This window comes from Microcebus murinus, chromosome 26 (assembly GCF_040939455.1).
Source record: "Microcebus murinus isolate Inina chromosome 26, M.murinus_Inina_mat1.0, whole genome shotgun sequence".
Lineage (NCBI taxonomy): Eukaryota > Metazoa > Chordata > Mammalia > Primates > Cheirogaleidae > Microcebus > Microcebus murinus.
Window position 1 is genome coordinate 13,994,739 of NC_134129.1, and position 22,152 is coordinate 14,016,890.

At 38.6% G+C, this 22,152-nt stretch overlaps 1 protein-coding gene across 3 annotated transcripts in view; it reads left to right on the plus strand.

Moving 5' to 3' along the window:
* Window positions 1–22,152, plus strand: part of AASDH (aminoadipate-semialdehyde dehydrogenase) — a 31,846-nt gene that overhangs the window by 9,287 nt on the left and 407 nt on the right. For 2 of the 3 annotated variants that reach the window (XM_020285297.2, XM_075997893.1), the window contains exons 6-15: window positions 4,039–4,231; window positions 6,048–6,289; window positions 6,655–6,761; window positions 7,918–8,090; window positions 8,539–8,731; window positions 10,393–10,508; window positions 11,847–12,639; window positions 16,114–16,277; window positions 17,539–17,661; window positions 18,436–18,567. In XM_020285297.2, the coding sequence (XP_020140886.2) occupies window positions 4,039–4,231; window positions 6,048–6,289; window positions 6,655–6,761; window positions 7,918–8,090; window positions 8,539–8,731; window positions 10,393–10,508; window positions 11,847–12,639; window positions 16,114–16,277; window positions 17,539–17,661; window positions 18,436–18,567 (2,236 nt within the window). Of the gene's footprint in view, window positions 1–4,038; window positions 4,232–6,047; window positions 6,290–6,654; window positions 6,762–7,917; window positions 8,091–8,538; window positions 8,732–10,392; window positions 10,509–11,846; window positions 12,640–16,113; window positions 16,307–17,538; window positions 17,662–18,435; window positions 18,568–22,152 lie in introns of those variants that run through there. The other variant, XR_012915089.1, reaches the window with a different exon arrangement.

Below are 22,152 nucleotides of genomic sequence, written 5' to 3' on the forward strand. Positions count from 1 at the left end.
AAAAGATAAGAAGGATAGGCCGTGCTCAGTGCTTCACGCCTGTAATCCTAGCACTCTGGGAGGTTGAAGCGGGCTGATTGCTCAAGGTCAGGAGTTCGGGACCAGACTGAGCAAGAGCGAGACCCTGTCTCTACTAAAAACAGAAAGAAATTAATTGGCCAACTAAAAATATATAGAAAAAATTAGCCGGGCATTGTGGCGCATGTCTGTAGTCCCAGCTACTTGGGAGGCTGAGGCAGAAGGATCGTTTGAACCCAGGAGTTTGAGGTTGCTGTGAGCTAGGCTGACGCCACGGCACTCTAGCCCGGGCAACAGACTGAGACTCTGTCTCAAAAAAAGATAAGAAGGATAATAAATAAATCCTTGGTGTTAGAGGAAGCTGGTGGATTGTAACTTTTGTATGCAGTAGGAGGCCACTCATTACCTAAGAGTATGGGATGGGAGGAGGGGATGGGGATATAGGGAACTTGAAGAGAATAGAGCAGCTCTGAATCTGGGGGAAGTAGGAGAGACAGCTGACTGAGAGGCGCTGGGCAGCAGAGTCAGGAATGGTCTGTAAAAGTGGGAGCAAACCTTTGCTCAGGGAGGATTGAGGAGCCTGATTTATGACTAAAGTTCAGGGTGTCCCAAAAGTCGCCATACATAGGGAAAATGGGGAATTGTAGCTGAATGTACCTTTAGTTACAAGATACTCATTACAAAATTTTTCCTTTGTATGGAGACTCTTGGGACACCCTATATATGAATTTCTTGATATCTGTTTTGTGCTTCAACTTAATGCATTTGCCTGTTGGAAATCCCTTTTTGTTTTACTTTTAGGTTCTTAAGTAAAGTTGAAAATAATTCGATTCTGAAGAGATGAACTGTTAGGATATCCAATCTAGAAATTAAAACAGTAGTGTTAAATTTCCTATTTGTTTTACACTTAAATCCCTAAGCTAGGGAGTACCAAATTTCAGGCATATTTTAGAACAATCTTATTTCTGTTGCTGGCTCTTTCCAAATATTACGAGAATAACCTGTGGATAAGACAACGCTACATTTTCTTGCTTATGTTGGTAAGAGGCAGTGCTGCCTCCGCAGAGTATGATATGACAGTCTCAGACTAAGGGAGGGGCTAGGTCTGATTTATTGAGATTCTGATGTCTGGTTTAGATGATCTTTCAATTCAGGGCTTTAATTTTAAAGATTGGATAAGGATAATTATTTTTTTTAAATATTTAAGAATTAGTTGATGTTTATGACTTTGCACAAGTTATTATACTTAACCTCCCTGAACTTCAGTTTTCTCCATTTTGAAATGGGGGTGGTAGTGACAGTGGTAAATACTTTTTCTCTACTCCCTGAGGTTCAGTACCTGGAGGCCTTTGAATTAAACTGACTAAAGACAGATTAAGAGGAGAAAAAAAGTTTATTCCTATGCAAATAGGAATTTACAAAAGAAGTAACTAAAGTTAGAGACTTATATACCTAATTTAGTAGGAGAAAGGGGGGGGGAGAAAAGACTTCTATAGTAAAAACAAATGCATTTTTTAGGAAAGACAAATGGGTTTTCAAGGACAACAAACAGGAGATAAGAACGTTTGTGATAACACTGTGTATGCAGGTGGATGGTCTCTCTGCTTCATGGTCACAAAACTCCCCAGAGAGGGGTTTTATGGTTTACTTGGTCTTCCTGGGAGTAAAAACTACTCTGAAGAAGAGGTTTATGGCAGCCTCATTTCCGTAAATTTCTGCTTTTAGTCAGATAAGGGAAGCTCCAAGGTTTCTTTCTGCATCTGTTGAATCTCAGATATCTTTAGCTTAAAATAATCTTCATACCAACTCTGGGTTTTGAGTGGGTCCTCAGATAACCATACCTGCTTCATATGGTGGTTGGGAAAATGAGAAACAATATATTAGATACCCAGCACCGAGCCATTAAGTCATACATTCAAACATTTTTTTCGTTCCACCTTTTTTTCCTCTAAGATCTGTCTCTTGTCTTTCCTCAACTTTTCTTATATTGAATGCATCTTAAGCTGCTTTCTTGAAATTAAATGCCATGGAGCATTCATCCTGCATGTATGCTTAACATTGCCCATTTTTGTTCATAGAATGAAGAGAGAATTAATTTCAGGGTTATGCTTTGTTGGAAGCCTGTTAGAAACTTTGCTCTCCCCTAAATATGTAACTAGAAAACCAGACAATATTTGTGAGGAATAATTCCCTTAAAAATTGAAGTTTGAGTGTAGGCTTTGTTGGGCTCAGAAGTTGATATCCCCAAGTATGCCATTTTAGCATGCTGAGTACTTTGAACTGAAGGACATTGGAAAGGCCTCAGAAGCAGTCTCTTTCTGAACTTTTCCTGCCTTTCTTTCGAATCTTGCTACCCCTTCTCCCAAGGTGGGCCATAGAGATTAGAATCACTACCCAGGGCAAGTCATAGAAACCAGAACTCTTCTGCCCTAGAGCCAGTCATAAAACTTAGAAATATTACTCTAACCTCCCCCTACCTTTCTGTATAAGAGCTTGCCATAAAGAAATTCTCTGACCTACCTTGTCTGAAAGTAGATCACAAGACCCTCATTCCAGAAGGGTCTGCCCTATACCCAGGAGGAAGGAATACTACATGGAAAGGTCAAGAAGAATTTAAACAGACTGGGTATGGTGGCTCATACCTGTAATCCTAGCACCCTGGGAGGCCAAGGCAGGAGGATTGCTTGAGGCCAGGAGTTCAAGAACACCCTGAGCAAGAGTGAGACCCCATCTCTGCAAAAGGTAGAAAAATTAGCCATGTGTGGTGGTGCATGCCCTAAGTCCCAGCTACTCGGGAGGCTGAAGCAGGAGAATTGCTTGAGCCCAGGAGTTTGAGGTTGCAGTGAGCTATGATGACATCACTGCACTCTAGCCCAGGTGACAGAGCAAGACTCTGTCTCAAAAAAAAAAAATTTAAACAGGCTGGCCTTGCTGGGTTTCCCTACTCGGCTTATTACTATTAGTACATTCCCTTTTGGTCTGATCATATTTCTACATGGCTGTCCACTCTTCACTGAATCTAAGCATAAAAATGTACAATTTTCCTTTGGGTCTTTGGGTAATGTAATCTTGCTCTTAGCTGTAGTGGGTTTTGTGTGTTCAAATTAAAAGCAGTGCCACTGGCTCAACACTGACTATCTGGGCTGTAACATCCTCACCACACATATTCTTGTTTTGCTCTTTGTTCACATACTGAGAGAAAATGCCAAACACTAGGAAAGGGGAGTCAGAGGTCTCTATTAAGCATCATTGAATAAGTACGACACAATAAGGATTCTACCAGAAGAGCAGAAGCAGAAGAAAATATATCAGGATTTATGACAAGGAATTGGCTTACACAATTGTGGGAGCAAGTCTAAAGTCCATAGGGCAGGAAGGGGTGATCATGAGCAGGCTGGAACCCCTTGGGCATGAGATTGTCCACAGGTGAAATTAGATCCAGGGAGAAGGAAGATTATTGCAGACCTAGCTGCTATTTGGGTCTCTCAAAGGCCTAAAGCTAAACCCTCATCTAAAGGCCTTCCAAGTAAATCCAGCCAACCGAGGATAATCTTCCAGTTGTTTAATTTAAAATCAGCTGATTAGGGGCTTTGGGGTTTGATTGAATTACTGCTGGGAGGAGGGTGTGTGTGTGTGTGGTCAAGCAGCAGCTGTCTCCCTTCTGTTCTCCAACTCAAGAGACTATCCCTATCTCCCACCTTAATAGAAAACATGCCAGAGAGGAAATTCTGGGGACTGTAGTTCAGTCTAAATAAGTTGACACATCAGAGAGTCATCACAGATGATAAATTATGACTGGTAAAAAATGGTTATTGTTTTAAATGACTTTTATTCTGACTTTTTTGTAAAGGCAGTTTCCTGAATTGATAGCAGTATTTTGGTTAATATAAAAGAGAAGTATAAAGTCTGGCTAGCGTATAAAGTCTACATTCAGAAACTTAATCATCATAAACACTTTTTTGTGATAGATGTTTACCAAATGTTTGACATTTCTCGTAACTACATTCTGTTTTGCCTTAGGATACTTTTTGATATCACACAAGAAGATGTTTTGTTTCTGGCTTCACCTCTGACTTTTGATCCTTCTGTTGTGGAAATATTCCTTGCTCTATCAAGTGGTGCTTCTCTGCTTATTGTACCAACTTCTGTCAAAATGCTCCCATCAAAATTAGCTGCCGTTCTCTTTTCCTGTCACAGAGTGACTGTTTTGCAGGTACATTTTAGGAGCAAATGAAATGTTTTGCATTATGCAATATTTCAAGTGTTCTAGAGAATATTTTGTTTTCCTATAGTTCTTTATATTAGATTAGTGATAATCTAGTTAGATTATCAAGGGTTATTTCCTCATGATGTCACGTTTTTTGTGATTTGAAAATGAAAAAAAAAACAGTTAATTCTGCCTAGAAAATTCTTTTATTGTGTATTTTGTGCCTTTTGTAATAACTATAGTAACTTGACTTTTACTCACATCTGTTGTGATATGCTGCCTCTTCTATCTTAAAATGTATATGTATTGTGATTCTCACTAAAAGCTCGTATAAATACTCCCGCCTATAATCCTAGCACTCTGGGAGGCCGAGATGGGAGGATCCCTCAAGGTCAGGAGTTGGAAACCAACCTGAGCGAGAGTGAGATCCCGTCTCTACTAAAAATACAAAGAAATTAATTGGCCAACTAAAAATATATATAGAAAAAATTAGCATGGCATGGTGGCGCATGCCTGTAGTCCCAGCTACTCGGGAGGCTGAGGAAGGAGGATCATTTGAACCCAGGAGTCTGAGGTTGCTGTGAGCTAGGCTGATGCCATGGCACTCTAGCTCAGGCAACAGAGTGAGACTCTGTCTCAAAAAAAAAAAAAAAAAAAAAAAAAAAGCTAATACAAGTACATTAAACCATAATTGAGTTAGGAATATAGATTTTCTCATTTTTACATCAATATATTGCACATTAACATACAGTTATTTTTGAAATTTGGCCTTTTAAAACATTTTAAAAATGTGCATCTGAAAGTGTATGACTGGGATACAAGCCTTAAGATATTATTATACATTGTAAGTGGTTAAAAATACTGGAGAGAACTAACAAAATTACATGTATATCATGATATGCAGATGTCTCAGGTGTTTAACTGCTATGCGCCTCAAGTTTTATCTGTAAATGGAAATAATATCCATCTCACATAGTTGTAAGAATTAAATGAGATAGTATAACATAGTTCCTAGTGTGTGTGTGTGTGTGTGTGTGTGTGTGTGTGTGTGTGTGTGTGTGTCTTAGTCTGTTTGGTACTAAGTCTGCTGTAGTCTGCTGTAACAAAATACCCTAAACTGGGTAGCTTGTAAACACAAGTTTAGTTCTCACAGTTCTGGAGGTGGGAAGTCAAAACTGAGTCATCAGCAGATCTGAGGTCTGGTGAGGGCCTGCTCGCTGATTCACAGACTACTGTCTGTACACTCTGTCCTCACGTGATGGAAGGAGCGAAGAGGCTCTCAGGCCTCGTTTATAAAGGCATTAATCTCATTCATGAAGGCTCTGCCTGCGCGACCTAATGGCCTCCCTCTTGCAGGGGTGGGGAACCTGCAGCCTTAAGGCCACATGTGGACTTCTAGGTCCTTAAGTGTGGCCTTTTGACTGAATCCAAATTTTATATAACATACCCTGTTTTTTTTTTGGAGATGAAGGCTTGGTCTGTTGCCTGAGCTAGAGTGCCATGGCATTATCATAGCTCACTGCAACCTCTAACTCCTGGGCCCAAGCAGTCCTCCTGCCTCAGCCTCCCTAGTTGCTGGGATTACAGGTGCATGCTACCACACCTGGCTAATTTTTTATATTTTTAGTAGAGGCGGGGGTCTCACTCTTGCTGAGACTAGTCTCAACCTCCTGACCTGACCTCAAGTGATCTGCCATTTAATAAACACAGTCTTAATTGCCATGTGGACTACAAAATGTTAAGCTTTGAACTAATCATTACAGTGTTTACCTTTTTAAATAAGTGAGAGGAAAGAAATAGCTTATTTTTAATGTATCTATAGGCAACACCAACATTGCTTAGAAGATTTGGAGTGCAGCTTATCAAATCAACTATTTTATCAGCCAGTACTTCCCTTCGAGTATTAGCTCTTGGTGGCGAAGCATTTCCATCATTGACTGTTCTCAAAAGCTGGAGAGGAGAAGGCAATGAAACACAAATATTTAATGTTTATGGTATAACAGAAGTGTCAAGTTGGGCAACCTTTTACAGGATTCCAGAGAAGATTCTTAACTCTGATTTGAAGTAAGAGTTTCAATTATACTAAATAGAAAGAAGAGAGACTATATTTCTGGGATCTTAATACTAACAGTGTTTTTGATAAGCACTGGGGTAATAATTTTAGAAAAACTATTTTATCTAGTATTTTAAGTTGGGAATCCACAAACTTTCTTATTATAACTGGTGCTGAGATCTTGCTAGAACATTTTGTAACTGAACAATAATGGATAACATACGATATAACCTTTCCACCTAACCTTTTCCTCTTGGCAGTCTTTGAACTATAGCATAATAAACTTTATTTTTCTTTATAATGTTATTAAATACATTGGGAAATACTTTTTTCAAGTAAAAAATTTTAAATCTACTTTGGGTTGTGTTTTCTGTAGATGTGAAATGCCTGTACAACTGGGATTTCCACTGCTCGGAACAGTAGTTGAAGTCAGAGATACTAATGGTTTCACAATTCAAGAAGGCAATGGCCAAGTATTTTTAGGTTGTTTTATATTTGTTCATTGAGAATAATCTTTTTTAAGAAAAAATAATCTGATATGTAAATTTTATTCTTATCCTGTTTTTCTTATGTCTAGTATGCTTTTTAGTGATGATAATTTTTTTTTTTTAGAGACAGAGTTTCACTCTATTACCCAGGCTGGAGTATAGTGACCCCAGTCATAGCTCATTGCAACGATCCTCCTTGCCTTAGTCTCCCAAGTAGTTAGGATTATACGTATGTGCCACCACACCTGGCTAATTTTAACTTTTTTTTTTTTTTTTTTTTTTTTTTTTTTTTAGAGATGGGGGGTCTCACTAGGTTGCCCAGGCTGATCTCAAACTCCTGGCCCCAAGCAGTCCTCCCACCGAAGATTCCCAAAGTGCTGGGATTGCAGCCACAATGCCCAACTGATAATTTTTAATCTCAGTGTCAGTCATGAAACATTGAATAAATTACCATAAATATTTCAGCTAACAATGTTTAATATTCTAATAAAAATATTTAGAAACTGTAACTTGGACATTTATATTTATAGCCAAACTTATATTTAGTCAGTATTCTAAGAATTTTTTAAAATCCCATGTATATTTTTAGAAATAAATTTAATTTATCCCTTTGCTTAGTTAAAAAATTGTTTCTAGGCCGGGCTTGGTGGCTCACGCCTGTAATCCTAGCACTCTGGGAGGCCGAGGCAGGGCAGGTGGATTACTCGAGGTAAGGAGTTCAAAATCAGCCTGAGCAAGAGTGAGACCCCATCTCTACTATAAATAGAAAGAAATTAATTGGCCAACTAATATATATAGAAAAAATTAGCCATTAGCCGGGCATGGTGGCACATGCCTGTAGTCCCAGCTACTTGGGAGGCTGAGGCAGGAGGATGCCTTGAGCCCAGGAGTTTGAGGTTGCTATGAGCTAGGCTGACGCCAAGGCACTCACTCTAGCCTGGGCAACAAAGCCAGACTCTGTCTCAAAAATAAATAAAATAAAATAAAATTGTGTCTAATTTAATCAGATAACATTTAAAAGTGAACCACCCTTTTAATAGAAATATTCGAATTTTGAAGCTTAGTAACAACTTTTGGAGATGTTCTTGATTTGATGGTTTTTGATCTATTTCCCATGATTTTTATGACATTGGTGTTTATATCTTGGGAAGGTGGCAGAAACAGAGTGTGTTTTCTGGATGATGAAGTGACAGTACCACTTGGCACAATGCGAGCCACAGGAGACTTTGTGACTGTGAAAGATGGAGAGATATTTTTCTTGGGACGAAAGGACAGTCAGATCAAACGTCAAGGCAAACGTCTTAACATTGACCTTGTGCAGCAGGTAGAACTATTTAAATATTAAATATCTATTAATAGTTTGTAGGTTTTAGAAGCAACCACCTGCAATTTTTTTTTGTGCCAGAGTTCTCTATTATTTACATCTAAGATTTTTATGTTAGTGATGAAGTACAGTAAAACGTATGGATAATTCAATGTGCTTCTTATTCCCAGCATGAAGAGATGGTTAATCCTTAAATAAATGAAAAAGTAGATTCTGATATCTGTGAAAATAAATGGGCTTATTTTGTTTTAGGATTTATTATTTTTGAAAAATATTAAGAACCCTGTGTGCTAGTAATAGTAACAGTAGCAACCAATTTTTTAAAAATCTTAAGTGTATTCCAAAATTTAATTCAACTGTTTAGATTTCAGACATAAAAATAAAATTGAGTGTTTAGGAAGCTTGTTTTTAAATGTCTTCATTGGCATATTTGTATAATCTCTCATAGGTTGCTGAAGAACTTCAGTATGTGGAGTCTTGTGCAGTTACATGGTATAATCAGGAAAAATTAATTCTCTTCATAGTGTCTAAAGATAATTTAGTAAAAGATTACATCTTCAAAGAACTGCAGAGACATCTTCCAAGTCATGCAATCCCAGATGAACTTGTTTTGATCGATGTTCTACCATTTACATCTCATGGTACAATAATTTAAAGCAGATATGTTTCATTAGCAAATAATACTAATTCATAACTAGCTTAATGGTCACATAAATCTTTATTATTATAAGTGATACTAACATTTATTGTGATAGACCTTTTGGTAAGTGCTTTGTATAATTAATTCCTTTTATCTTCAGAAAATCCTGTGGGTAGGTGGTATTATTTCCATTTACAGATGAGGAAAATAAGGCTTTAAGGAGTTAAGTCATTAGGCTTGGCATGGTGGCACACACCTGTAATCCCAGCCACTTGGGAGGCTGAGGTAGAAGGATGTCTTGAGGCCAGGAGTTGAAGACTGCAGTGTGCTATTATCACACTTATGAATAGCCACTGCACTTCAGCCTAGGCAACATAGTGAGACCCTCCATCTCAAAAAAAGAAAAGAAAAAGGGAATTTTCCCAAAATCACTTTGCTGGTTGGTGGTGATAGTAGTCAGGGTTCTCCAGAGAAACAGAACTAATAAAGAGATATGTAAGAAGGAGATTTATTATGAGGAATTGGTTCACGAGATTATGGAAGCTGTGAAGTCCAGCAATCTGCCATCTGCAAGCTGGAGACCCTGGGAAGCTGGTGGTGTGGTTAAGTCTGAGTCCTAAGGCCCGAGAACCAGAGGGACTGATGATGTAAATCCTAATTCAAGGCAGAGGATGAGATGAGATATGTCCCAGCTTAAGCAATGAGGCAGGAAAAAATTGGAAAAGGGATAAATTCTTTTTTTTTTGAGACAGAGTCTCACTCTGTTGCCCGGGCTGGAGTGCCGTGGCGTCAGCCTAGCTGACAACAACTTCCAACTCCTGGGCTCAAGCAATCCTCCTGCCTCAGCCTCCCGAGTAGCTGGGACTACAGGCATGCACCGCCATGCCCGGCTAATTTTTTCTACATATATATTTTAGTTGGCTAATTAATTTCTTTCTATTTTTAGTAGAGACAGGGTCTCGCTCTTGCTTAGACTGGTTTCGAACTCCTGATCTTGAGCAATCAGCCTGCCTTGGCCTCCCAGAGTGCTAGGATTACAGGCGTGAGCCACTGCGCCTGGACCTTCTTTTCTTTGTATTTTTTCTATTCAGGCATTCAACAGATTGGATGATGCCCAACAAAACTTTGGGGAGGGCAGTCCACTTTCCTGAGTGCACCAGTTCGTATGCTAATCTCATTGAGAAGCATTCTCACAGACACCCCCCAAAACAGTGTTTAATCTGGCACCCATGACCCACTCAGGTTGTCACGTAAAATTAACCATCACAGTGGTAGAATTAAAATTCTGTCAGGGACTGTTTGACTTCAAAATATAGACTCTTAATTACCATATTATTAATATATTGCCTTCCCAATTTCAATTTTACTTAATATATACCTCAAAATGCAGTAAGTCCTCAGTTAACGGAACCATTTCTTTAGCTCTTTAAATTAGACAACCATTAACTCCTCCTTTTCCCTTTTCTTATCTGTTACCCTCTACATTCTTGGTAGTATCAGACTACTTGCCTTAGAATTGATTATCTATGACAAATGCTTTATTCTGTGAGATTTCTAAGCTTAACAGTGAAAAATGTGTGTGACTAATGAATATGTAAAGGCATTGAGGTGAACTTTAAAAATGTTATTTTAAGACATTTGTTATTTTTCTTTTATGTTAAGGCAAGATTGATGTTTCTGAGTTAAACAAGATTTATTTAAACTACATAAACTTGAAGTCTGAGTGTAAGCTCAATGGGAAAGAGGAACTTTGGGAAAAATTACAGTATTTGTGGAAGGTACAACTTTTAAGATACAAATTTATTATTTTAAAGAGGTCATCTTATGTCTTTTGGGAATGATATTTTAATAAGTTGGATAAAATTTCCTAAGAATTTTATTGCTGTCCATATGTTAGGTAGTATAGCTTCATTTATTCAATTTGTATTAAAATAAAGCTTAGATTCTCTACTGTAAGATTAGACTAAGCTCCCCACAAAGAAATTTGTTGAAAGTGAAGTTGTGATAAAAGGCACAGGTAGACAAAGGCTGTCTTTACATAAGTTTTCTCTGAGAGGGGCAATAGAATACAATAACACTTTTGTCAGAGCTGAGAAAATAGCCAGATTTTGCTATGTCACAATCTGTTATCTGTTATAATTAGGGCTTACATCATTATTCCAAAAGAAGTTTCAATAACAACATGTGTTTCTGCTTAAGAGAATTTATTTTTTCATATATATGTCTCAATAGGCTAACAATTTTTCTTAGGTAAAAATGTAGATTTTTCTTTTCTAAAGGGTCCTGAAAAGAGCATATAATTGTATAGTCTTGTCTAAAAATAGAGCTTTCTAGATAAAAAGCCTTATCCACTTCATTTTTAGATTTTTGAAAAGTAATGTTGATTTATATGAAGGAGATAAAGATAAATATTATTCCCATATTATAGAAATATCAGGAAATAATATCTTATGGACTTATTAATGAGTAAATCAGATGTTTTGTAACTCTATTCCCAATTTTATGGGTAGGAAAAACTTCTCTAAAAGGAAGTATTTGAGGTATTTTGCAGTTTTTCAGTGAGTTTATGACAAAATTAGTATGGTGATGGTCTCCTTTAAAGAAAATAATTTAAAACTTTATTTTATTATTAAAAATATTCTAGGCCGGGCGCTGTGGCTCACGCCTGTAATCCTAGCTCTTGGGAGGCCGAGGCGGGCGGATTGCTCAAGGTCAGGAGTTCAAAACCAGCCTGAGCAAGAGCGAGACCCTGTCTCTACTATAAATAGAAAGAAATCAATTGGCCAACTAATATATATATATAAAAAATTAGCCGGGCATGGTGGCACATGCCTGTAGTCCCAGCTACTTGGGAGGCTGAGGCAGAAGGATCACTCGAGCCCAGGAGTTTGAGGTTGCTGTGAGCTAGGCTGACGCCACGGCACTCACTCTAGCCTGGGCAACAAAGCGAGACTCTGTCTCAAAAAAAAAAAAAAAAAAAAAAAAAAAAAATATTCTATATTTCTTATATCATTAAAATAGTTACTGTCACCTCTATATGTTACCTGTAAATGTTGAAGTCTTTTGGTGTTTTAGGCCTTTATGTCACCATTTTCTCCTTTCTCTCTCATCTGTAGTCTATTCTGAGTCTCTCAGAAGATCTTTTGAAGATTCCTGATGAATCCCTCTTCTTAAATAGTGGTGGCGATTCCTTAAAGGCCGTACGACTCCTCAATGAGATTGAAAACCTTATTGGTACATCAGTACCAGGGCTTCTGGAAATGATTCTCAGCAGTTCCATTTTAGAGATTTACAATCACATCCTTCACACACTGTTTCCAGATGAAGACCCAACATTCAGCAAGAGTTGTGCCACAAAAAGGAAACTCAGCGACATCAGTCAAGAGGAAGCTGGTGGAAAATCTTTACATCAGAAATCTACCATCAATTTAAATTACAACAGTGAGATTAAGACTTTTGTTGCACTCAGCAGAGGAAGTCAGAGTTTGTCTCTGAATACTATGTCTTTAACTAAGTTAGGGCACTTCCCTTCAGTCTGTTCTTCTGACTTAATGTCACAGACTAAGGTTCAAAATTTGAAAAGCTTAAGTCCTCCAGCTCTTACTGGGAAGTCAGAAAATCCATCCTTTGTTGCAAAAGTTTCTGAAGAGGGGAAACCTGTGATGGAGGCTGAGAAAATGGAGTTACGTGTGAGGTGGAGGGCAGACACAGGCAAATGTGTAGACGCTTCACCGCTAGTTATAATACCCGCTTTTGATAAGTCATCCGCAACTGTGTATATTGGTTCCCACTCTCACAGAATGAAAGCCATTGACCTTTACTCGGGGAAGGTGAAATGGGAACAGATTTTGGGAGATCGAATTGAATCCTCAGCGTGTGTATCTAAGTGTGGAAATTTTATTATAGTGGGTAAGTTTTTGAATTTGAGGTTTGTATAGTTAAATTGAATTACCATATAATAATGCTGGTAAGGCCAAGTTAAATGAAAAAAAAATTCTTTTTATGGTGAGTTTGGTTGCTGTCAGAAAAAATAGTTAGCCATGTGCTGATTAATAGTGTGAACCTAGCTCTATAGCTGTTACCAGCTCTGTTACGAGACCTTTGGCAAGTTGCTGAACCTCTTAGAACTTCAGTTTTCTTGTGGGTAAAGTGGGAGTAATAATCAAACATGTTGTTACATCACAAATTACCCCAAAACATAATGATCTAGAGCAACAAGCATTTATTATTTCACGGTTTCTGTGGGTGAGGAATTTAGGAGCAGTTTAGATGGCAGTTCTGGTTCAGGGTCTCTCATGTGGCTGTAGCCATCTGAAAGCTTGATGTGGACTGGATAGTCTCCTTCCACGGTGGCTCGTTTGCTGGCTCTTGGCAGGAAACTTCAGTTCTTGCCACACAAGCCTCTCTGTAGACTGCTTGAATGCCCTCACAACATGGCAGCCAACTTCCCTCAGAGCGAGTGATCCAAAAGAAAGCAAGTAAAGAGGAACACAGTACTTTCTAGGAGCCAGTCTCCTAAATTGCATGCCATCGTTTTTCTTTTATTCTGTTCATTAGAATTTCATCACTCTGTCCACCCCACACTCAAGAGGAAGGAAGTTAGTTAGGCTCTATCTCCTGAAAGGAAAAGTATCAGAGGATTTGTGGACCTACTTTAAAACCACCAGAATCATCAGACAGCTTTTGGGAGGATTGAATGAGATAATTGCACCCATTGGTACACTGCTAGGCACAGATTAAGGCTCAGTAAGTGTTAGCTACTACCTGCTGCTCTGTTTCTTTAATGTGTGGGTGACTTTTACTTTATTAGGACTTTCGGTGTCCTGGGTGTGATAGCTTTCCATGACTACCACTCTCACTCTTCTAGTTATATTAGGTTTCACTTTATATGCTCATGGACTCTTCATCGAAGCTTTTCAGGCCAGGTGCTGTGGAATGTATTTCCCTACTTGTGCTGTCCTAGCTGGGATTTACTTGAATCTGAATTTGATTCTTCCATTTAAACACCTGCATTTTGAAAATTATGCCACAGGAAACCTTCAGTTATATATGGGAATGATCTGATCTGTAGGCTCTTGAGTCGTTCCCGTCCACGAAAACTCATTGTGAGATTCCTGTTTGTATCCCAAGTGTCTAGACTCAAGGCCTATGGCACATGGCGGTCACATCTGTTTTCTGCCTTTCTAATTTCCTCTTTTCCAGAATAGCATATAAACGAAATTATACAGTATGTTAGTCTGCTGCTTTTACTTAGCATAATGGTTACAGTTCAATCATATTGTAGTGTGCATCAGAACTTAGTTTCTTTTTATTGTTGAGTATTCCATTGTGTAGATGTGCCACAGTTTGCTTATCCATTCACATTTGGATTGTTTCCAGTTTAGGTAGTTACAAATAAGACTTCCATAAACATTTGTGAGTGGGCTTTTGTATAAACCTAAGTTTTAATTTCACTTGGGTCAGTACCTGGGATGGGGGGCGCTGCTGGGTTATATGGTTAAGTGTAGGTTTAAGTGTATAAGAAACTGCCAGATTGTTTTCCAAAGGGACTGAATCCTTTTTTGTTACCATCATCAATTTGTGAGAGGTGTAATTGCTCCACATCCTTGCTAGGATATTGGTATTGTCAGTTTTTTAATTTTTAAAAATTTAAGAAAATTTTTTATTTTAACCATTCAAATAATCATGGAGTAGGATTGCATTGTGGTTTTAATTGCCCCTCTCTAGTGACTAATGATATTGAACATCTTTTCCTAAGCTCATTTGCTATCTGGGTATCTTTTATGAAATGTCTGCTCACATCTTTTGCACATTTTTTATTGTTATAATTGTTTTCGGTTGACTCTTGAGAATTCTTTTATGTATTCTAAATACAAGTTCTTTATCAGATGTATGTTTTGCATGTTTTCTTTCAGTCTGTGGCTTGTTTCTTCATTCTCCTAACATAGTGTCTTTTGAAGAGGAGTTCTTAATTTTGATGAAGTCCAGTTTATCTGTTTGTTTTTTTTTTAATGGGTCATGCTTTTGGTATCATAGCTAAGGAATCTTTTTTGCCTAAACCAAGATCACAAAGATTTTCTTCTATATTTTCTTTTGGAATTAAACTGAACTGAAAGAAATCTTTACCCATTTGAGTTCTGGGATGTTCTACTATGTAGGACATTTCTCTTTGCCTCACTAAGCAGGCCACTACTCTCTTGCTACTAAGTGGTAACTGCCAGAAAAAAGATTGCACAAAACATATGTTGGGAATTGGGCCTCAAGTGAGCAGCGGTGTCTATGGCCATACGTGTGTGTGGGGGGGGTGTCAATGAAATTGCTGTGGATAGCTGTCCCCAAATTTCACTTCCCCTGATTGCAATGTACTGCAGGGAACTCAAGTGACTTCCCCTTTGTAGATTTTTACCACTTCTACTTCTAGCTAGATTATTCTGGCTACCCCAAGGTCAGGGACTCCTGCCCTATCTTCTCATCCATACCAGCAATTTGGGAAGAGCAGTTTAGTGTAGTTGTTAAGAGCATAGGCTCTAGCGCTTGACTTCTAGATTCAAATCCTGGTTCTGCCACATATTAGCTGTGTAATTTTGCCAGAGTAATGTAATCTCTCAATGCTTCAATTTTGTCATCTATAAAATGTGATTATAATAGTGCTTGCTTCACTGTGAAAATTAAATGAGTTGATAAATATAAATGCTTAGAATAGCACCTGACACATAGTAAACAGTCAGTGAACTTTGACTATTAACATTACCATTCTTGAACACCTTCTGTGCACTAGGCATTTTATCCGGATTATCTGAATTGTTACAATAACCTTTGAAGAAGATAAATCCTCATTTTTCTGAAGAAAAATATGTTTGAGGTTCAGCAATACTGGGTAATTTGCCCGATGATGGCCATGATGAGATTTGAATCTAGACATGTCAAAGCCTCTCTAGCACAGCATGTTTTATTATTTTCTCAGTAGTAAAAGTACCTTCAAAAAATAAGGCACAAATGATTACTGTTCAGTTTTTGCTTTATATTGCTGAAATTTAAATCAGCTCATCAAAAGATGAGCTAAACACAGAACCTACATACCAGGGGTCCTCAAACTTTCTAAACAGGGGGCCAGTTCACCGTCCCTCAGACTATTGGAGAGTGCGCACTGTGGGCCCCGGACGAGTCGGCTGCTAAGCAGGACAGGCAGCGGTGGCAAAAACACCCGGAGGGCCGGATAAATGTGCTAGGCAGTCTGCATGTGGCCCACGGGCCGTAGTTTGAGGACGCCTGCTATATACACATTAAAAAAACACTGACTATAAATTGTCATGATTTAGGCTAAAGAATTATTTTCCAGTGACATAATCTAAATCTCATCTTTTATATTTTCTTTCCCTGCAGGCTGTTATGATGGATTAGTGTATGTTCTGAAAAGTGATACTGGAGAAAAATACTGGACATTTACTACTGAGGATGCCGTCAAAAGCTCAGCAACCATGGATCCAACCACAGGGCTTCTGTACATTGGATCTCACGACCAGCATGCATATGCTTTAGATATTTACGTAAGAATTCACCTCATCAGTCTAACGCCGTAAGCATAGAAGAGCAAGAAACTTCAAGTGATGTTGGGTCTGGGAGCAGGTGTTAACTATTTCCCAAGTTTAGCATTGTGATCTGGGAAGAATAAAGCATTAAGTCTTAATATCTTAAGACATTTGGAACTTCTTTACCAAATTTACCACAAATAAGTTTGCTGCCTAGAGTTTTGAAATGTAAAGACCTTAGAATTATCATCTTGGCAATTGAAAAAAATCACAAAGGAAGACATCAATAAGATATTTTGAGACCTGATTGCATAAAAATAAAAAAAATTAAACTTTACAAAGTAAAACAAGCTGAGGAAAATTAAACAAGGTGAGAAAAAAATTTGAAAGAAATGTGAAAAAGAATTAAAACTCATTTGTATTTATTATAAATGAAAATAAAGAGTGAATACAAATTAGTAAGAAAAATATAAAGATCCAGGTAGAAAAATAAGGGACATAAACACACAGCACCCCAAAGAAGAAATGGCTAGTAAATGTATATAGATGCTTCATAACTGTAATCATCAAAGGAATGAAAACTTAAAACCATGAGATAAAAACAAATGATATTAGATTAGAAAAGATATTACAATAATAATATTAAATGCTGCTGAGAGTGGTTCGAGTTTGTATAATAACTGGTGAGCCCTCTAAAGAAAACTATTTTGCCACAGTAACAATTTCATGTCCTTTGATCCAGTAAAATTGTTTTTCTAGGAATCTATCCTGGCAAAATAATTAGTAACAAGGACAAATATATGTACCAAGATGTCTATTTCCAGATAGTTTATGATATTAAGAAATTAGTTACACAGAAGTTTTCAGTGATAAGGTAGAGATAAATTATTTTATGTTCATATGGGATATTACACATTAAAATTATATTTAGATAGTTTTACAAAATAAGTGAGCAAAACCTGATACCAAGTTGTATATTCAGAATGATCTCAACTATGTGTGTGTGTGTGTATATATATATATATATATACACACACACACACACATACACACAGACCAGAAAGATCAAAAGAGAAAATTGTAAAATGTGAACCTGGGTTATCTCTGGATAGTGTCCTTTGTCGTCTTTATATTCTGATTCTCCCACAATAGGCACGTATTTTACACTAAAGATAAAAGCAACTTATGTTAACTAAATTGACATAATATCATGGGGGATAGGATATATGGATTTATTAACCATCAGCAAAACCAAAATAATTTGCTTTTCTATTTGCAGAAAAGGCAGTGTGTTTGGAAGTTGAAATGTGGAGGAGCTGTCTTTTCTTCCCCCTGTTTGAGCCTGAGTCCACATCATTTGTATTTTGCTACGCTGGGAGGACTTTTACTGGCTATAAATCCTGTATGCATAAACTAATATGTATTGATTTTATTATCTATTTTTCTTTAATTTTTTAAAAATTTGCTTTGAATTCTGAAAGCGTGAGTAGTTTTCAGGTAGTTACACTCCAGACAGATATCACTGAACTAGAATTCATTAAAAATGATTGACAAGAGCCAGGCACAGTGGCTCACACCTGTAATCCTAGCACTCTGGGAAGCCAAGGTGGGAGGATTACTTGAAGTTGGGAGTTCAAGCCAAGTCTCAGTAAGAGTGAGACCCCATCTCTACTAAAAATAGAAAAACTTAGCCGGGCATGGTGGCGCATGCCTGTAGTCCAAGCTACTCGGGGGGCTGAGGCAGGAGGATCGCTTGAGCCCAGCCGTTGAGGTTGCTGTGAGCTAGCTGATGTCACAGCACTCTGGCCCCTGCAACAGAGCAAGGCTCTGTCTCAAAAAAAAAAGATTGACATGAAATTTAGAAAGATGAGAAAAATTTAAGTTCCTGTCTTTTACCTATTTTTTTAAATTGGCAGAGTTTTCTCAATCATAAATAGCACTGATTGATTCTGTGGCTGTGTATATGTTTATTAGCTAGCTTCCTTTATATCAGCATGCTACTATAGCATTTTCTGATATTTTAGCTCTGCCTCTGGGAAATTTATGAGTTTGTTGTATAAAGGATAATTGATTAGTAGAATGATTTTAATTTTTTTTTTTTTTTGTCTTTTTTTTACACACAAAGCCTCTCAGTAAATGACTTTAAATGCTGTGAATTGCTTTTTGCCTGTGACAGGCTACTGGGACCAGAATTTGGAAACATTCCTGTGGAAAACCACTCTTCTCTTCCCCACAATGTTGCTTACAATACGTTTGTATTGGCTGTGTCGATGGGAATTTACTCTGCTTTACTCACTTGGGAGAAAAGGTAAAAATTTCTAGTTCTATTTTACATGTCTTTCTCAAAGGCGTAGTAGGTGATGAAACTGAAGTAAAATTTTAAACATTATTCAACTCACTGTGTTGAGAACTAGTTATATTTTAATTGTTAAGACATGGTTTCTTAATTTTTGAATAATAGTATAGTAGGATTAAAAAATTTCCACCGAAATATTGTTATACTTCTTTTGCTTTCTCCCTTCCCTGATTTTTAAAATTTTACTAGTGTTTAGCCAATTTTATTATAACTTCTGTTGAGAAAGTTCAAAGAAGCTCCTGCTTTTTCTTTTAATTGCTACAAATATTTTTACATATTTATGGTTTATTATATGATATTTTGTTGTAGTCATAGAGTGTATAATGATCACGTTAGTGGGTTTGGAGTGTCTATCACCTCAAGTATTTATCATTTCTGTGTGTTGGAATAATTTCAAGTCCTCTCGTCTAGCTATTTTGTTTTCTTTCTGTTTTTTTTTTTCCTATAAAGAAGTGGAAGTGGATCATCTAGCTATTTTGAAATATGCAATACATTATTGTTAACTATAATCATCCTGCTCTGCTATTGAACATTAGAACTTATTCCTTTTATCCAACTAAATATTTGTACCTACTAGCCAACCTGTCATTAGGCCCCCTCCACGCACACACCCTGCCCAGCTTCCAGTATCTATCTATTCTTCACCTCCAGGAGATCAGCTTTTTTAGCTCCCACGTGAGTGAGGACATGCGATATTTGTCTTTCTGTGTCTGGCTTATTTCACTTAACATAGTGACCTCCAGTTCCATCCATGTTGCTACAAATGACAGAATTCATTGTTTTTTTTCATGGTTGAGTAGTGTACCATTTTCTTTATCCATTCATCCATTGATGGACAGTTAAGTTGATTACATATCTTTGCTAATGTGAATAATAATGCCATAAACATGGGAGTACAGGTACTTATCTTTTTAATAATAGCTATTCTAACTGGAGTAAGATATTTCATTGTGGTTTTGGTTTGCATTTATTGTAGCCTTGAACTCCCAAGCTCAAACAATCCTCCCACCTCAGCCTCCAGAGTAGCTAGAACTAAAGGCATGTGCCACCATGCCCAGCTAATATTTTAATATTTTGTAGAGATGGCGTTTCTCTCTGTTGCTCAGGCTGGTCTTGAACTCCTCCTGGCCTTGAGTGATCCTCCAACCTCAGCTTCACAGAGCGCTGAGATTACCGATGTTGGCCACTGCACCTGCATCGAGTGGCCCCCTCATTGAGCTTCTTTACTATTGATATTTTAAATTCTTTGTCTGAGATTTCATAAATTTATTTTTGATTGGAATCTGTTGCTGGAGAATTACTGTGTTCCTCTGAAGATGTCATATCTCCTTTTCACGTTTCTTATGTACTTATGTTGATTTCTGAACATCTGGTCTAACAGTTGATTGTTTCAGTCTTTTAAACTTGCGTTCACAGGGGAAAACTTATTTTCCTGAAGATGTGTCCGTGGCGTTGGTTGGGCAGGGCGCTTCGGCTTGGATTCTGGGCACCGCAGTACTATGGTCTCGTATGATTTCTTAGGCTGTAAATACCAACAGTGGTGTCTGATTTCCTTAGTGGCTTAGGCTGCAGGTGTTAGTAGAGGCTGTTTGGAGTTTTGCTGGGTATAGGGGCACCAGGTGGGCCTGTTTTGGGGCCTTAGTAGTGGCAGCAGTGGGCCAAGTGTGCCTGCCTTTGGGCCTCAGGGCAGTGTACACTAGCACCGTTATCAGTGGGTCCCAGCGAGCCAATTCTTGGGCCTCCAGGCAGCGGTGGGCCAGGCGGGTTCTTGGGCCCCCCGGGCAGCAGGGTGGCATGGTGGATGGCAGTAGCAGTAGCAGGACTAGCCTCTGGGTCCCAAGCGGTCTGTGCTGGTGGTGTTGGTAACTGCGATGGGCTGAGTCCTAGGCCCGCAGCTGGCATGTGTGGGTGGCACACCTGGCAGGTTGGGTGGGCCCAACCTCAGGCCCCCAGCAGGAGTGCTCAGGTGCCAGCAGGTGGCCTGGGCTGGGTGGTCCCTAGGACTCGTTAGCATGCTCAGGCAGTGGTGGGGGCACAGCTGGGCTAGAGGGGCTTATCCTATCCTCAAGCCCTCCGTAGGTGTGCAGGCTCTGGCTTGGCAGACAGGGCGGGACGGTCCCCAAGCCCAGCAACGCAGAGTGCTCAGGTAGGGTGGGCAGCGGCCGCGCTGCGGCTGTGCCCCTGGAGAGGGGCGTTGCTCTGAGTGGCAGCTGCTTGGGGGGGGGGTTGTCCTCGAGGCACATGCAAATGTGCGGCGTCTTCACTGCTGGTGACAGCGGGCCTTTGCCAAGGGCTTGTACGCAGAGAATGTCTGGTGCTCCGGAGACGTAGAGAGGCTGGGGGGGTGCGGACCCGGCTTGGGCTTCCTCCCTGCAGCAGTGTCGTCTCTGTGCAGCTCCGCATTGGTCAGCTATTGGTCAGCGGGCCGAGGGTGCAGGGCCTTACCTGTGGCTAGGACACAGGAGTCTGGTGGCAGGCTGGAGCCTGGAGGCTCTTTGGGTTGTACCATCTTACACTGGGAGCATAAGCTCCACTTCTTTGTCTACACGTGCCTGTCATTTATGGGACAAATTGTGCTGTGTGCTTGATTTGAGGGATTATTTTGGGGATTTGAGAGTGCACTTAGCTCCAACAGAAGTTAGCCCTGGGATGGCTGGGCTTCATTCTCATTCATCTATGTTTACTCCTCAAAGTGTGGCAGTTCCTTCTGCTCCATGTCAGAGTGATTTTAAATTACTTTGAAATCTTTTATTATATTCACTTAATACTTTTATTTACAAAGTAGTTTGAATATATTCTTACTGTTAGATTCTTGAGATGTAAGAAGAGGCAAATGCTATTACTGTAATTTTTTGAATGAGATACAGAAAGATGAATGTGATTTTGTTCAAGTCAGGGAGAAGAGTAGAGATTACAAATCATATTTTAGGAACGTGCCATCTGTTTTGTTTTCCATTATGCTATGGTTTCTGTGCATTTGTACATTAATACCTTAGACTTATATCTTTTCTTCCTTTTGTCTTCAAAATATTGGCCAACAGGTTTATCGGTAGAAGCTTTGCAATAAGCAAATAATATATATTCACAGGGCAGACACACAACTCATAACTCTGTGTTTAAAGCTCTAATTTATTACATATAAATGCTTCCTTTCAGCCCATTTACTTCCTTTTTCCTACATTTAGAGAAAAGAGTAAGACAGTTTTTAATAGATACATTGAAAACTCAATGTAGCTTTATCTTTGGACTTAGTGTCTCTGAACATACTAGTAATAACTCTTGAATAGGGTTCAAAATAAATTTTATCTCACGTTATGCATAGCAATGAATCATGCAATAACAACACGCCAGTGTAATTTTCCCTAGATTTTGCCACTACGACAGAGGTCTAATATGAGGAAATACTTTCAGGAAAAGCCATTTTCCGTGTAGTTACATTCAGATAGCCTACACCATCTCTTAGATGTGTTAACTTCATAGTGCTTTCAGGGAGAATTGTAGATGCATGAATGATTTTTTATTTGATTACTCTTTATA